We start from the raw sequence: 17,515 nt of genomic DNA, 5'->3' as shown, positions 1-17,515 counted from the left end.
ATGGGTATGCTCAGACGTGAGTCCCATGCTCTCCACACCACTGGAGTCAAGCTATCCTGGCTGAAAACGGCTGATAGCCAGAAACCGGTCCTAGGATGCTTGAATCCGGTCCAGGAAAGACATGGCTTGGCAGTTCGGGCTGGACTGTTCTCGTGAGGCACAGGGTCAAGGCTGATTTGCATATGGCCATGTCTGAACTGGGGTGGTGTGGAGTGGAAAAAAAAGATGGATTTAGGCCCAGATCTCTGTACTGGGGTGAATGTATTACATTGTTCTGCATTCTGTCCATCAATTGTTGTTTTACGACTGTATTGTTCTAACCTTTGGATCACCAGGCCTAGTTAAGGCAATTCTAGAAAGGTCTAAAACCTGGTCTGTAAGCTCAGGGGGGGTTTCTATTCTTCCGCTGGGTTTCTTCTATCAGCCAACTAGGCCCCTGTGGTTTGATGTAGAAAGGGAACGACAAAGACAAGAACCCCAGCATAGTTTGTACCCTCCTTGGTACCATCTAAATCGTTACAAGGCATTAAGTGGCCTCGGAGACATAGACTGACTGGAAGTTAAAACGAGAAACAGAAGGAATACAGGTTCCCTAAACAATTAATTTAATATAGGCCCTGGTTTATTAAAAAGTACTGAGGCCCTTTTTCCTCTAACTGATTTAGTTAATAGCCCACATTATTCTTTACATCTGGACACAGACTGCAAGGAAGGGGTTAGCAGTATTATAAGTTTTGAGCATGCAGAACAACCTATTGCTGAAGGTAGGGGAGATAAGGTGGCCATTGACCAAAAATATGTCCATGCATTGAGAATGGTCTCCTGGAACATTGCGGGTATTAGAACTAGACTCACTGATGAGGCTTGGCTACTATATATTAAGACGTTTGATATCATTTGCCTTCAGGAAACATGGTGCAGGGAGGAAGTGGTTATTGACTTCTTTTGTTCATTTACAGTATACGCATCTCTGTCACTTGCATGGAGGGCAAAGGGAGGTTTAGTGACCATGATCTCTGTAAAATATGGCTCAGTAAAGATAGAGAATATTGTGGACTCTCCCTGGTACCAGATTATCTTGATCTCTAATTTAATTGAAGTCCCAATATTATTGATTAACTGGTATTATAATATCTTTGATCAAAATGAGGATGGGATTATTAACACCCTTAAAGAGGAGATTAATAAGGCTGTGGGTGTTCATTTCCCTGTATGCATAATATGGACAGGAGATTTTAATTGTACCTTATGCCGTTATAGTAAGCATGCGGCGTGTGGGATGTTAGATATTGAAAACCAACCTTTTGCGCATTTTAAACACACCCCGCAGGGCGAAGCATTAAATGATATAGTTATAGTCAATGACCTCTGCTTTTTTGATACTTTGGTTTGCGCCCCTCCTACCCAGAATCCAGCATTTATGGGTGGGGCAGGACTAACACTATAGATTTCATGCTGATATCATGTACATTTCCATATGTAGTGGAAAGCTTTTCGGTAGAACCTAACCCTACTAGTGATCATAACCCTCTGACCACTAGTCTGCAAATAATGGCAGCAAAGGGTAAAGGCGATAAATATCCCACAAATTATAACCCTAGTCAGGGGGGTGAAAATAAAATGGTCTAAAATAGATGCCGCACAATTTGAAGAGAGTATTGTCAGAGCTAATACTGGAAAGGTCTTGACATGTTTATCTTAGGCTTCTACTTCGGTGGTGGTCATACAGAGTTTTGAAGACTTTTGTAAAGAGGTCGCCAATAACTTGACCAAGGTAGTAAAGAAGAACAACGCTCCGCAGGAAATTAGATGCTTTAATTCAACAAGACCTTAAAAAGCCTTGCACATGGTCTCATGTGGTAGGGCCTTAATACGTTTGGCAAGACAACTTTATAAACAGGTAATTGGGCTTAGGAAGGATGAATTAAGAAGACTTGCCTGGGAAGACTTGGAGAGAGGTAGCGCTCTCAAGGATTCCAGGGGCTTCTGGAAAGTCATAAACCCCCCGTTTTTTTATAGATGCTGTTAGAAATATGAAATCAACTATAACGGGAATCCTGGGTAGACCAGTTTTTGAAAATATTTAACCTAAACGACGTATCCTTGCAAGATCAAAAAGATCACACAATTATTAACTTGGAAACTGCGACCCAATTGAGTTTTATCTATTTCTGCCAGCGAGGTTGAAGAGGAGCTGATAAAGGGCATTTCTGCAAAAGCCCCAGGGCCAGATGGGGTACCCCTAGACATGTTTAAGGGCAATCAACAGTTATGGGCTCCATTTTTGGCAAATGTTTTTAAAGCAATAATAGTGGGTCGTATCCCTACTACGTGGAAAGTGGCTGTGGTGGTGCCGATATATAAGAAAGGCAACAGGAATGACCCTGTATGCTATCGGCCCATATCCCTAATTGATGCAACATGTAAAGTGCTGGGGAGGGTAATTCCCGCCCGTCTGGAAACCTGGGCTAATGACTCTGGTCTTATATCTCAATCACAATATGGTTTCCGTAAGGGAATGGGAACGAATAAACAATGTTTCAACCTGTTCCTAGTTATGGGTAAGTACATAAAGGCCAAGGGTGGGTCAATCCACCTGGGCTTCATGGACCTATCTAGTGCCTTCGACACAGTCAATAGAGGGAAGTTGTGGACATTAATGGAAAGAATGGGCTTTGAGGAAGCACTTATTACTTTGTTTAATAGATTGCACTCAACAACCTCTGTTTCTATACGCTATGGACCAGGAGGCGAAAAAACTAGGCCTATTGCGTCTACTGAGGGTGTCAGACAGGGATGCTTGTTGGCCCCCTTTTTATTTTTTATATACAAATGGGGTGGAGACATTTTTATTGGATCAGCAGTTGGACTATCCGAAGATTGTAGGAAAGCGGGTTCCTCTTTTGTCATATGCGGATGATACGGTACGGTTGACTTTAACTGCTAATAGCGTACAAAAAGCTTTAATGGCTTTTACTGACTTTATGATGCCACTGGATCTTAAAGTACATTTTAGTAAGTCTTTTATCATGGTGTGTGGCCCAAAATAAACAAAAATGAGGAAATTTGTGGTAAAGGAAAATATTGTAGACAAAGTACCTAACTTCACATACCTGGGGAATGTCTTCAACAATAAACTGAATTGGGATCATCTGATCACAGTGAGGGCCCAACACACTAGTAGAATCATAGAGGGTCTGTTCCGCTTTGCATGCAATGTGGGTCATAAGCCGGTTGCGGAAATGCTTACCTTGTATAAATCAAAATGCCAGTCAGTCACAACTTATGGGGCAGGAGTATGGGGCTATCAAAAATGTCGCCAGATACAAATTCTGGAAAACAAATTTTTAAAAAGGCCATTGATGGTCCCTATTAGTTCTCCTACGAAATTCTGTCGCATCGAGCTGGGAGTGGATTATTTTGAAGACCGAATTAAAATCGCCCCGTTAATTTTATGGGGGAAAGTGTTGTCTTCAGAGGAATTGTCATTTACTAGAGAGATTATTAAAGACTGTATGAGCCTGGAAAAGGTATTGTCCATTCCTTGGCTCCGTTATGTTAAAAATGCATTTAATAAGATTGGTCTGGGAAATTATTATGACAATCCCAAAAGCATACCAGCAAACATGAAACCAATCATAAAAATGCTTATTACTAAGAATTCGGAATCTTTGACTCGGTTGACAAGCTTTTAGTTTATAGGCAGCCAAGAGGCCAGGAATTTTATCTATCTTTTAGCACCCAAATACAATCACGCTTCCTTCTGACTAGGTTTTGTTTCTGCACAGTGCACTTTCTTCTAGCCTTTCCTAACCCATTGAACTGGTGTGAGAGACTGACTCCCTCTTTATGTAATATTTTAGCCCAACAAAGCACAATGCACTTTATGCTCTTTTGCACATGATATAAGGATATAAGGGCCCGTTTTATTAGGCCAATTTTGAAGGAAATTTTTCCTAGTTCGCATCAAGAGGGTTTTAATTCTTTATTATCTTCTGTGCTTAATTTTATCAGAACTGCATTATCAATTAGGAAACGTTATGAACTGTGTTAGGAAATTCCGGGTAATGCGATTGAAGCGTTTTCTCCATGCAGTTATTTTCAGATAGTGATCGAATATGCTGAAAGCTTAAGATCATGTTTTCAATATTACATTGTGAAATCTAAATATTTACCCACCCCAAACATTTTAAAGATGTTTAATATACGGTGCCTACTTTAATGATTCGATGAATCGAATAAAGTTTATTTGATGATGATGATGAGATCATTCGTGGGTACCTTTTCTGCAGGTCAGAAGAGAAATAGCTCTCATGTGTTTCCTCTCCCCACCCCATGCAGCAAGAGTGTCTTCAGTTACATGCTAGCACGGAATATGAACCCTTATGCCCCTTTTGTAAAATAATATCTCTTTTAATAAGCTGTCACTGTCCATTTGAAGTTAAACAAGCATTGGCAGAGCCAGTAGGTCCTCCTCATCCTCCAACCCACTCCCCTTTCCAATAAATGGCGGAGTGAGGTAGGTTATGAGGCAACACTGAGGGAGGAAGGGAGAGAAGGACCCATGTAGGATGAGAGGACAGGTGAAAAGCCATAGGGAGTATACGGACAACAGAGGGATGGCAGGAAAGGTCTACGGACAACAGAGGGATGGCAGGAAAGGTCTGGGACAAGCACACAGAAAACGCAGAGTGGATGGTAGGTGTTGTAGCAAGCACACGGACAATGGATGGATGGTCGGCATAAGGAGCTGGGGTGTAAACACGGACAGCAGAGAGAGTGCTGGAGGGCATTGGGTAAGCACAGGGACAATCAAGAGTTGGCGGAAGGGTCTGAGGTTAGCACATGGGCAAAGAAGGGTATTTTTGTTGGAAAAAAAACAACTGTCCCCAGACAGTTGTTGCAGACCTTGAGGTGCCTCTGGCTGAAAGTGAAAGGATTCTCTGGTCTCCTGTGCTGTGAAGTCAAGAGATAGAGAAAACTAAATAAACAGACCATCTCAGGGTGCCTGCTACCTGAAAGAAATGTAAATGTGAGTAATTGTTTGGTCACTAAATGTAAAGGCAGCTTGAGACCCTGGATAGTTTATAGTTGATGAAGCTTCATGGTGAAAGATTTATTCTTTTTGAGTGGTAATGCAAGTGGGTTATCAGCTGAATTCTGCAATGCAGCGTTTTAATGGACACTTCTAAACATTTTTGCACTAGGTGCAGTCCGATTACCTATTAAAAATGATATACTTTGAAAATGTATTTATTTATTTATTTATTATGAGTCTTATATAGCGCGTGGTTACCCTAGGGCATCCCAGCGCTTGTCACGGTATCCGTCAACCCGTTGCCAAGCCAAATCCCAACATCTTAAGACGGGAAGAGGTGTGTTTTCAGAAGCCTCTGAAAACGAAGAGTGCATGTCTCGAGACGCATTTTCAATGGGAGCGCATTCCAGAGGGTGGCTGTATGCACCGAAAATCTTCTGCCGCCAGTGCGGGCCTTATGTACTCTGGGGACCTGAAGCAGAAGTTTCTGATCAGAGCGAAGAGCTCTGTTCGCTTTATAGGGCACCACTAGCTTCCTTAGGGAGGGGGGTCCTTTCCCTTGGAGGATCTTATGGGCAGTGCAGAGAGCTTTAAACTTAACCCTTTCTCGCACCGGGAGCCAATGCAATGTTTTCAAGGCGGGCTTAGCTGACTGCCTCCTTGGCGGGTTAGTCAGCATCCTGGCCGCAGCATTTTGCACCTGCTGCAGCTTGCTGAACGTGGCTTCCCGGGTGCCAAGGAATATGGCATTGCAGTAATCGAGCCTAGAGCTAATTAGCCCCTGGATGAGTAACCTCCTCGATGGCAAAGGGAGGAGAGGCAAGACTTTACGGGCTGAGCGAAAAAGCCCAAAACAAATCCCCGCCGTTTTCTTAGCCTGGGTCTTAAAAGAAAGATCTTGCTCCAACCATACTCCCAAACTCTTGATCTCATGCTTGGGGCTGGGGAGCTCACCCAGGCAGCTGAGCCAAACGGTCGAGGGAAGAGGGGGAGTCTTGTGCCCTAACAGCATTATCTCGGTCTTAGAACCGTTTAGTTTGAGCGACGATTCACACATCCAAGTGTGTACATTGGTCAAGCATAGGCGCAGCGAGTCTGGGTTCTTCTCAAGTTGGGATAATGCAACCACCAGCTGGGTATCGTCAGCATAGCTGACAATTTTTATCCCAAAAGGGGCAACCACATCTTCCAGGGGGGCCATATAAACGTTAAACAACGTAGGGCTCAACGAAGAACCCTGTGGCACACCACACTGGAGGGGGATAGATGTAGACTTCTCGCTGCCTTCCCAGACCTGATAGGTACAACCGCACAGAAATGACCTGAGCCATTGCAACGCCACTCCTGTGACCCGCGCATTGGACAGCCGTTGGATCAACACTTGGTGGTTTACAGTGTCAAAGGCAGCACTGAGGTCCAGGAGGATCACTGCCACTGGCCCTCCTGAAAACACTTGTTTTATTTCAAAATACTAACTCAGATTTGCGACAGTCATCTTCTACTGTGTGCTTTCCGTCACATGCTAAGACCCTGTGGCAGTATAAATACACAAGTCACTATTCCCGACGCACCAACCTTGATTCAATTCTGTGACTCTCTGATCACACATACAGAAATCCGCAGCAACCACATTTGCCAATTGAGGTTTAATTATGTTAAAGAGTGGATATATACCAATGATTAGTTTAACTTGCAATTTGTTTTTCATTTAAAGTCTGTGTGTTATGTTATATGCAGCAACCTGAAGGTGAAAGAACAACAACATATTTACACATTGTGTTGTTCTTTTTATCCATGTCTTTCACCCTGTCACTTCATTCGCTAGCCACCACCCCCACGACACTTAGTATCATTTGCTTTATTATGCACCTTGTCTCCTGTAAATGAAAACATGCTGGAAACGTGAGAAATAAACAAGGTCGGGCTTCCAGGCTATCGACATTTACAAGTCCTTGCAGAGGAATTTGCCCCTCCGATAATACTACCACTGACCCCAGGGGGGCACAGGCTACAGTTTGAAAACCTTTGTCTTCGCATAGATGTCATATTCTGGTCCTTGTGTTGTGCCGGTTTTCAGACATTAACAGTATCCAATATGTCTTGAGACAGAGTGCAAGCATAGTCTGGAAAGCGGAGTGTACGAGTTTTATAAATTTTTTAACAGTAGTTCTTCTGCAAAACGATCTTCTACAGATCCTTGACTTGCGCACCAATGAAATACTGAAGTACTTTGACTTCAAGTAACAATTCCCTAAACTTTTTACAAAATAGAGGAGGGAGAGATAATTTACCTCAACCTTCCTCCTTGCTAAATTACCAACCACACATTAAAAATATCTGGCCACTTATAGTTGTGGCGCCTTTTCCATACGAGTTATTTCTGGGGAATGCGATGCCCTCACCCACATCGAAATGTGGCATGCTTCATCATCAGACTTCCCACACCCTGGACTCAAGTGAGTCCAGGGGGGGCTCGACCACATTAAGTGGGAGCAAGTTTTTTAATGTATATTCGTAGAGTTGTCGCTTCACATGAACCAGAGATAAAAAAAAACTGAACTATTAAAAACTTCCTAGAACTGCCCTAACCTCATTTTATTATTGTATGTCCTGATACGGTTAAAGACAAAAACATATGATGTCAGAGGACATTAATTACTGTACCATCCTCTGTTAGTAGTCAGCATGTTTCAGCCCTCATCAGATATTCCCTAAACGTCAGCGGCTTCGTCAGGGCCTAAAGTCTCTGGTTGGCTCATTGATACCTCAACATTGGCAGTTGTTTTTAGTTTGTCTTACTGTCCTATATGGTATAGTCAAAGACCTAATAATGTCTGTATCCCTAGATCAAAAACTCATGTGAAATGAAAAAAAAAAAATGTAAGATATTCACTCTCACATTATTGTACTCTGGAGTTCATTGAGCCAGGAGTTGTAGGAACAATTCATAACCCGTGGAACCCAATGGAGCGATACTCTATAGTCAAAACTACTCTAAAGGATTGACGCTGCCAGAAGTACCATGGTGTTCCCTCTGCCGATAGCGTTCAGCACCTGGCTGCTCCTTTTACACGGTCTGCCTGACTGTGTGCAAGACCACACTAGAACGTCACTACGAGACCGACACTGCAAGCGTAGCACTCTACAGCTGCCATCTTGTAAGTAGGTGTTTAGTAGTCAGAGTGTCCAAATACGTTACCAAAAACAACAAATCAAAGTTAATCCAAAAAGTACATGTGCCTAATCTTAAATTCCTATGATAACTATTTTGTTTGCCTTTAGACATACCTCAGTTTTTCATTAGAAAGGGGTCTGTTGGCCCTTCTGATACTGATTGTTTGGTCTTCGTAGTCCCCTGTCAATTCCCACCCAATTAAAAGCTATTAAAAAAATCAGGGAAGAAATATATAGACTGGGGAGAAAATGTATATATATATTATACATATATAATAATTTTTTCTTGCAATGTTGTGATCAAGTGATTACACCAAGAATCAGTCGTCTGTTTTTCCATCTGGAAAGTTGCACCCATTTCTATGTTTGTTCGCACAGTCATGTGATGCATGACAGGAGGTGTGGCCCTTAGGAAGGGTCAGGGAAAAAAAGCATATAAATTAACAGGTTGACTGGTTCAACGGTGTGTGAACAAGAGTACATCGTACTCGAAACGCGTCATTTGAAAGGTCTTAAATAAATATAACATCCTGCCTGAAAACGTGGGGTCTGCCTTCATCTTTCGCCGCGCTGCCTGCGTGGAGGTTCGAGGATTTGCACTGCATATATATGTATATAAATATAAATATACATACATAGACAGGGGGTAAAAATTATTGTGTGGAGGGAAAGAATACCCTAGAATGAAAAAACATTTACATTTGCATTAATGCAATGTGAGGCAGTTTTCACTGCATCCTACTTCGAAAAGGACTAAACCCACAGCTTTTCAATCATTGTTCAATTTAAATAGATGCCCGTTATCTAATCATTCCCAGCGGTAGGTGTATAATGTTCATTCAAGTAAAACCTATGGCCTAGTATTATCATAAAATAAATTATTTAAACCAATTCTATCAGTGTGAAGGTAACACTCAGAAACATTTAGAAAACACTCAAAATCACTGGATGATGTCATCAGTGATGTCATTTGAGATGTCATCAGTGAAGTCACTAACCCTGTTATGAGTGATGTAGTATGTGAGGTAATAGGCAGTGCTTTGGGGGTTGTAAGTTACAGTAAGTTCAGGTAACTATAATTGCTTAATTACTATGGTTTTGTACGTGTGAAATGTGAGCCTAACTGTAATATCCCTATAACTTTGTTTTCTTCAGTGAATATATATAATATATGTTAGAAATGGGGTCTCTAGTGGTTTGCACCCTGTCCAGCCAGGGTCCCTAACTCTAGTCAGAGTAAGGGAGTCACACAGCTAAGATAACCCCTGCTCTCACCCCCTTGGTAGCTTGGCATGAGTAGTCAGGCTTATCTCGGCGGCAATGTGTAAAGTATTTGTACACACACACAGTAACACAGTGAACACACTATAAAAGAAGCCCACACCAGTTTAGACAAATAGCCAATATTTATCTGAATAAAACAAGACCAAAACGTTAAAAATCCAACATACACAAGTCAAAATATCACTTATAAATGATTAAGCAAGTTTTCTCCATAAAAGTCAATGGATGCTTTCATTTTAGCACAAAGTGCCTCAGATGCGTCAAAAATCAAAGACGGTGAAAGGCGCAGGGGCGGTAAGGCGCCCGAAAAGCAAATCGTCAGTTCTTTACTCCACATTGGAGGTGATGTGTCAGTTCCTTACTGGCAGGAGAGGTGATGTGTCAATTTCTGGACATGCTGCCTTGGTTCCTTACTGCGGTGCGGTGTTGATGAAGAATAAGCTTCCAGGGATGACACATCAAAAATCCAGACAGCCTGCATCGATTTGACAGTGGTGATGCAGGTGCTGCGTCAATTCCAAAGCTGCAAAGCAGTTGAGTCGATCTTTTGCAACGATGCATCAATAAAACAGGTGGTGGGAGTCCATGCATGGATTTTCTCAATAAAATCGCCAGGTTACACTTACAAGGGCCCAAGAACAGACTGGATTTGGCACCACTTGGCAAGTCAGAACTCAGCAAAAGAGCGTAAGCACAGGCAGGTGAAGTCTTGATGGCCCTGAAGCCTTTTAACAGGAGGCAAGCTGGCACAAGCCCTTGGAGAACCTTAGAAGCAGGATTTAGAAAGCAAAGTCCAGTCCTTTCACTCCCAGGACATAAGCAGCAAACAGCAGGCCAGCACAACAAAGCAACAAGCAGAATAGGAATCCCTCCTAAAGCATCCAGCTCTTCTTCCTGGAAGAATGTCCTCAGTCCAGAAGTGTTCTGATTTTTGGGTGTCAGATGTCCAATATTTATACCCCTTTCTGCCTTTGAAGTAGGCAATCTTCAAAGGAAAGTCTTTGAAGTACACACAACCTGTCCAAGCAGGGTCCCTAACTCTAGTCAGAGTAAGGGAGTCACACAGCTAAGATAACCCCTGCTCACCCCCTTGGTAGCTTGGCATGAGCAGTCAGGCTTATCTCGGAGGCAATGTGTAAAGTATTTGTACACACGCACAGTAACGCAGTGAACACACTATTAAAGAAGCCCACACCAGTTTAAAGAAATAGCCAATATTTATCTGAATAAAACAAGACCAAAACGTTAAAAATCCTACATATACAAGTCAATATATCACTTTTAAATGATTATGTAAGTTTTGTCCATAGAAGTCAATGGATGCTTTCATTTTAGCACAAAATGCCTTAGATGTGTCAAAAATCAAAGACGGTGAAAGGCGCAGGGGCGGTCGCCAGAAAAGCAAATCATCAGTTCCGCACTACACATGGGAGGTGATGCGTCAGTTCCTTACTGGCAGGAGAGGTGATGTGTCAATTTCTGGACATGCTGCCTTGGTTCCTTACTGCGGTGCGGTCTTGATAAAGAATGGGCTCCCAGGGATGACACGTCAAAAATCCAGACAGCCTGCATCCATTTGACAGCGGCGATGCAGGTGCTGCGTCAATTCCATAGCTGCAAAGCAGTTGCGTCGATCTTTTGCAACAATGCATCAATAAAACAGATGGTGGGAGTCCATGCATGGATTTTCTCATTAAATCACCAGGTTACACTTACAAGAACAGACTGGATTGGGAACCACTTGGCAAGTCAGAACTCAGCAAAAAAGCCTAGGCACAGGCAACGCAGCTCTGTGGTGCTTACTGGAGGTACCTGGTGGGCTACTTGGCCCCCAGGGACCCTCAAGATTCAAGGGGTCTTAATCCCCCAACTTACAATGGCCAGGGGGCGCCTTTGCCCATTGGTGCAGGGAGGGGGCGGGTCTGATATAACAAGTTAGCTGTCCTGCTGTCTGGCACTTACTTGAGGTAATAAAAGGGGTAGTTGGCCCCCAAGGTTGACGTTGGGGGCTAACTATCCCCCCTGTTACCTTCGCTATATCACACACAGTGGGTTTTCTAAAAGGTGTTTGGAAGCCACGCTCACCTTTCTCCACCACTCTGAAAATGCGACTGCAATGTTATAGTTCGAAATTAGCATTTAAAAAACCTTTGAAATTCTCTGAAAAAACCACAGGTTTCAGGGACGTTATAATTAGTTGGACATTTCACTCGTACAAAACCAGAGAAATTCAGCCGTTATAGTTAGTAGAGCTAACTGTTACTCGAGCCATAAATCAAGGTCACTGAGAACAGTGAGGCTCCTATTTTCTAATGTACTGATTCTAATGTCTTGTATTATCTTATTCGATGAAAAGGGTGATGTATAAGTAGGTCAACAAGTCAGCATAAGAGAAGGAGTTGGGCTATAATTGAAAAAATATTTAAGTCCAATGACTGAGTTGACAAACACTTTGATGTTTGCCCAACATATGTAAAATCACAACACCAAATTTCAAAAACTTAAATTGGGTCAGAATGCATTTAATTTGGAGCATTTTTATTCTGTCTTTTTGCATGGGGTAAACCGGTATATGAGGCAACATGCATGTGGTAACTGGTTGTTGTCTTTCTTGGTTGCCGCTACAGCATTTATCACTGGCTTGCTGAACAACATTGGAACCCATGTGGACCCCATTCGTCTGATTCGCCACATCAAGGAGGGAATGGAAATTCCTAATTTAAGAGATTCATTGGTAAAAATCTTGCAGGATTACAATTTACAAGTAAGTTTCAAAGGAGATGTGTAAAAACAAATTACTTTGCAAAGTGTTTTTATGTGTTTGTTTGGTACTAAAACAGTGCATAAGACGGTTTCGAGTTGAGTACATCAGACTGTCATACCCAGAAACTATTCTGCTAAATATTTTTTTACTTATAGACAAGGCCACTGGAATTATGTGATTTTGCAGCCATGGCGTTTTCCACATAATTATGGATTTGCCTCATAATCCATCATCTACTACATACACTGCAGATTTCAGGACAAAAATTGTTTCCAGCACAAATGGATCAAAAGTTACTAAACCCGTAGCAACACATATTGCTGCGCAGATCTGATAGAGACTACTAGCTTCAGATTCCTTAACGTAGAATTATCCCCAGGCGTGAGACTGGATCCGGAAACTTTTTACCACAGCATCCCTGTGCGCCATTGCGGCATCACGCGACTCCGCCCAGGCATCGTTCGGGTACGTGACGTCAGCGAGGTCACATAATATTCACCCCGGCGTGCCTATGTTAGTTTTTTCCTTTTCCACGTGCAACACGGATCCCATCTTGCTCGGGCCTGTCTTAGGCCCCTTTTCCTTCCTCATTGTGACAGTTTTTTGTGGAACAGTGTGCGAATGCCTTCGGGCTTCAAGACTTGCACGTCGTGTGGGCATCTTATGTCGGCAATGGACCCTCACCTAATTTGTATGTGGTGTTTGGGGGAAGATCACGGCACCACTGATTGAGGGGCGTGCCAACAGTTGAAGCCGAAATTGCGGCTAGAGTGCCGGATGAAACTATTCTTAGCGTGTCTCTGAAGGTAGTCTTCCTCCCCTCGATCTTCCGCAGCTACTGCTTCAGAAGCGCCCGTTGTCATCGTCCTCACCCCTCTCCGATGTTGCGAGAACGTTGCTCCCCGGTGGGTAAGTGTTGTAGTTTGCCCCCAGGGGCCGGTGTTCGGCCAGCCGGGGACGTGGACTCTCTGCGGGTGATGCGGCCCGCAGGTTTTCCTCCTATCCACCGTTTCCTGGTGGGAGGGCGTCGAGAGTCCAGATGGAGACATACGCAGCAGCTTTGCAGGCCTTGCTGGCATCTCCTCGTCCTTCCCTTCCTAGGGCGTCAGCGTATCCCTTGAGCGGGGCCCTCCGTGGTGCTGCCAGTGGCTCCGGCACTGACTCGTTCGGATCCTGGCTTGGGGGATGTGGTGCTGTTGGGGTGCGGCTCCTCTGGGGTCACTTCCTTCAGACCACGGCACCTCTGCCACGCCGCAAACTTTAGCGGGAGTGCCTGTGGTGTTGCAGGACGTCGCCCGGGCTCGGGTCACATCCCTTAGCCCCGCTCGGTCCTCTGGGCAGGCAGTGGCCTTGTCCACGGCTGAGCTGACGCTGCCACGGTGCCGTCACTTACTGGTCCAGGCGGCGCCACATGGTTCAGTGGGCCCTCCTCGTCCCGCTTTGGGTCGAGGTGGGATGGGGACCCCTCATCAATCAATCAAGAGTATTTGTAAAGCGCGCTACTCACCCGCTAGGGTCTCAAGGCGCTGGGGGGGGCTGCTACTGCTCGAAAAGCCAGGTCTTGAGTTGCTTCCTGAAGGAGAAATGGTCCTGGGTGAGTCGTAGTTGGGTGGGGAGGGTGTTCCAGGTCTTGGCCGCCAGGTAGGTGAAGGATCTTCCGGTGGTGGTTCTGCGGATCTGTGGGACGGTGGCGAGGGCGAGGCTGGCAGAGCGGAGCTGGCGGGTTGGCGTGTAGAACGTGAGGCGGTTGTTGAGGTATTCAGGGCCCAAGTCGTGGAGAGCCTTGTGTGCGTGGGTGAGGAGTCTGAACGAGATCCTTTTGCTGACGGGGAGCCAGTGCAGGTCCCTCAGGTGGGCGGAGATATGGCTGTGTCGGCGTTCTGGATGCGCTGGAGTCTTTTCTGTAGTTTGGCGGTGGTCCGAGCGTAGAGGGCGTTCCCGTAGTCCAGACGGCTGGTGATGTGGGCCTGGGTGACCGTTTTCCTGGTTCCAGTGGGGATCCAGCGGAAGATCGTACGGAGCATGCAGAGTCAAGGATGAAGCCCATGTTGCATGCGTGGTCCGTGGGCTTGGGTGGGGGGCCCAGAGCCGGGGGCCACCAGGAGTCGTCCCAGGCGGAGATGGATGGGCCTAGGATGAGGACTTCCGTCTTGTCTGAGTTCAGTTTCAGGCGGCTGAGCTTCATCCAGTCTGCGATGTCTTTCATTCCGTCCTGGAAGCTGGCACTGGCGGAGGTGGGGTGGTTGGTGAGGGAGAGGATCATTTGGGTATCGTCGGCGTAGGAGATGATGTTGAGGTTGTGCTTGCGTGCGATGGCTGCGAGGGGGCTCCTGTAGACGTTGAAGAGGGTGGGGCTGAGCGAGGAGCCTTGAGGTAAGCTGCAGATGATCTTGGTGGTTTCTGCGAGGAAGGGCGGGAGACGGAATCTTTGGGTTCTGTCGGAGAGGAAGGAGGTGATCCATTCCAGGGCCTTTCCTTGGATCCCGGCGTGGCGGAGGTGGGTTGTCAGGGTGCGGTGGAAGACCGTGTCGAACGCAGCCTAAAGGTCGAGCAGGATGAGGGCGGCGCTTTCTCTGTTGTCCAGCAGGGTCCGGATGTCGTTGGGGGCCGCGATGAGGGCGGTCTCGGTGCTGTGGTTCGCTCGGAATCTGGACTGCGATGGGTCGAGGGAGCCGTTCGTCTCCAGGAAGGCTGTCAGCTGTTTGTTGACGGTTTTCTCTTGCAGGGAAGGGGAGGAGCGAGATGGGCCGGAAGTTCTTGATGTCTGAGGGGTCTGCGGTGGGTTTTTTCAGGAGGGCGCTGATCTCTGCGTGCTTCCAGCTCTCCGGGAAGGTGGCGGATATGAAGGAGTTGTTGATGATGTCCCGAAGTTTGGGTGCGATGATGGAGTCGGCTTTGTTGAAGATGTGGTGTGGGCAGGGATCAGCTGGGGGGCCCGAGTGGATGGTGTTCATCGTGTGGGTGGTATCTTCCGTACTGACCTGAGTCCAGGCGCACATGGTGGCGGTGGGGGGTGTAGGTTCGGTGGTGGGGTACGTGTTCTGAGCGCCGAAGCTGTCGTGTATGTCGACGATCTTACAGTGAAAAAAGGTGGCCAGAGAGTTGCAGAGGTCTTGAGAAGGTGTGATGTCGTTGTTGTTGGGGTTGGAGAGCTCTTTCACAACGTTGAAGAGTTCCTTGCTGTTCTCCGAAGGATGACCTTTTGGTGGTGCGGATCAGCTGGTGGTGTTTGCGGGTGGCGTTCTTGAGGGCTGTCATGTTGTCCGTTGACTGGTTGTGGCGCCAGGCTTTCTCGAGGTCACGGCAGGAATTTCTTGGAGTCTTTGAGATCATTGGTGAACCACACGACTTTCTTGCTGTTGAGCTTGCTGGGAGGGTTTTTCAGTGGAGCAAGGGTGTCGGTGCAGTCGGTGATCCACTGTGTGAGGTTGCCGGCTCCTTTGTTGGGGTCCGTGGTGTTGGTGGGAGGGTTTAGGCGCAGGGAGGTGGTGAGTTGGTCGGTGGTGATCTTGCTCAAGCATCTTCGGGGGGGTTTGTTGAGGGCGGTGGTGGGTCGTTGTTTTCCAGAAGTTGAAGTGTACGCAGCTGTGGTCGGTCCAGTGGAGCTCGGTGGTGTGGCTGAAGGAGATGTGGTTGCTGGAGGAGAAGACAGGGTCGAGCGTGCGGTGGTGGTGTTGTTGTCCTGGTCGTTCTCCAGGTGGAAATTAAGGTCTCCTCGGAGGATGTAGTCGGGGGAGGCGAGGGCGAGTGGGCTGATGAAGTCTGCGATGGCCTCGCTGAAGTGTGAGCGTGGTCCCGGGGGTCTGTAGATGAGGGTTCCTCTGAGGGTCGGTGTGAATCTGGAAGTGCAGGTGCTCTACGGTGGCGAGGGTGTAGTCGGTGTCGTGATGCGGATAGTGTTTCTGTGGGCGATGGCGATGCCTCCTCCGGGGTGGTTGACGCGGTCCCTCCGGATGATCTTGTACCCGTCCGGGATGGCAATGGTGATGTCGGGGGCTAAGGAGACGTTCATCCAGGTTTCCGTGAAGAAGGCGACGTCTAGTGCCGTTTTGTCGAGGAGGTCCCACAGTTCCTGTGGATGGAGCGGGTGTTGAGCAAGATGCACTTGAGGTGGTTGTTGTTGGCGGCTGTTTTGGCTGGCGCAGTGCAGGACCGAGTGCAGGTGAAGTAGCAGGCGTGGCAGGTGAAGGCTCCGTGGGTGTGTTTCGGGGTGGCTTGGTAGCAGGCTGGATGTCGGCCGGTGTTGAGTGCGTGGAGGGTGGCGGCGGCGTAGCTCAGTCGGGTTGGCTGGCTCTGGTGGGGTCCAGGGGTTCTGGCGCTGGGCACGGTCCATACGCTGACGGGTGTAGGCGGGCTTGCCTTTGGCGCTCGGAGCTGCGAATGGGGACCGGGAGACAGGAAAAGGGGGCAGGGCCACAGGAGAGCAGCGGCGGGGAGCAGAGGGGGTGTTGGAAAGAGCGTGAAAGTGGAGCGGGGGAGAGCGAGGGCAAGCCTGGGCAAGCCTGGAGAGCGAGGGCAAGCCTTGTCAAGCCTAGGGAGCGAGGGCAAGCCTGGAGAGCAGGGGCTCTAAGGAGAGGCGACAGCAAGAGGGCCAAGCAGGCAGCGGCAGCAGAATCTGGGCACACGGGGGCCGTGCGGTAGTAGAGTGACCGGGTCAAGGGTCACCCTACATCCCTCATCCCCCTACAGGCACCTCTCATCCGTCCCTGCGGGTGGCTGCCTCGTCTGAGGGCAAGTCAGAGGTTCAATCGTCCCTGGCGCTGCCGCATGGGTCACCGGACCACTTCCGTTACACCCTGGGCCGAGGCTGGCGGGGGGCTTCGTGGCACTCCCCCGGCCCCTCTCCTTCTTCCACACAGGCGGCTGCCTCGCCGGAGGTCGAGTAGGCGTCGTTCTGGCGTCGCCCCTTGGCCACTTTGGCTCCGGCTCCACTCCGGTCTCCGGCGCGGTGTGACTTGGAGGAGCCCTATCCGGCATCTCCCTCGGCGCCGGATGGTGTTGACGCCCTGCCTCAGGTGGCAGACTCTACGGCTTCACACAGAGGTCATGCAGGGGATTTGTCTGCGGATGCCCCCTCTTCTCCGGAGGTTGGGTGCCTACTGGTGTCATCCTCCCCGGAGACGGGCACCATTTTTCACCGGCGTCATCGAAGGGCGGCTCTCCGCCTTTTTCGAGGCCAAGGTGTTCAGCGGAGGAGCGGCAGGTTCCCCATTCTTTGGTACCTTCTGACTTCCAGGTCTGGCCTTTGCCCTTCC

At 47.4% G+C, this 17,515-nt stretch overlaps 1 protein-coding gene across 1 annotated transcript in view; it reads left to right on the top strand.

Annotated features, from left to right (window-relative positions):
• VPS41 (VPS41 subunit of HOPS complex) overlaps nucleotides 1-17,515 on the top strand; it is an 876,961-nt gene that overhangs the window by 768,808 nt on the left and 90,638 nt on the right. Inside the window, exon 25 of the mRNA XM_086964855.1 lies at nucleotides 12,124-12,260. Coding sequence (XP_086820981.1) covers nucleotides 12,124-12,260 — 137 coding nt within the window. The remainder of the gene's footprint in view (nucleotides 1-12,123; nucleotides 12,261-17,515) is intronic.

Source organism: Lissotriton vulgaris, chromosome 4_1 (genome assembly GCF_964263255.1).
Source record: "Lissotriton vulgaris chromosome 4_1, aLisVul1.2, whole genome shotgun sequence".
NCBI classification, from domain to species: Eukaryota; Metazoa; Chordata; class Amphibia; order Caudata; family Salamandridae; genus Lissotriton; species Lissotriton vulgaris.
Note: the sequence above shows the minus strand (reverse complement) of the source record. Positions and strands in the feature narration are given on the sequence as shown.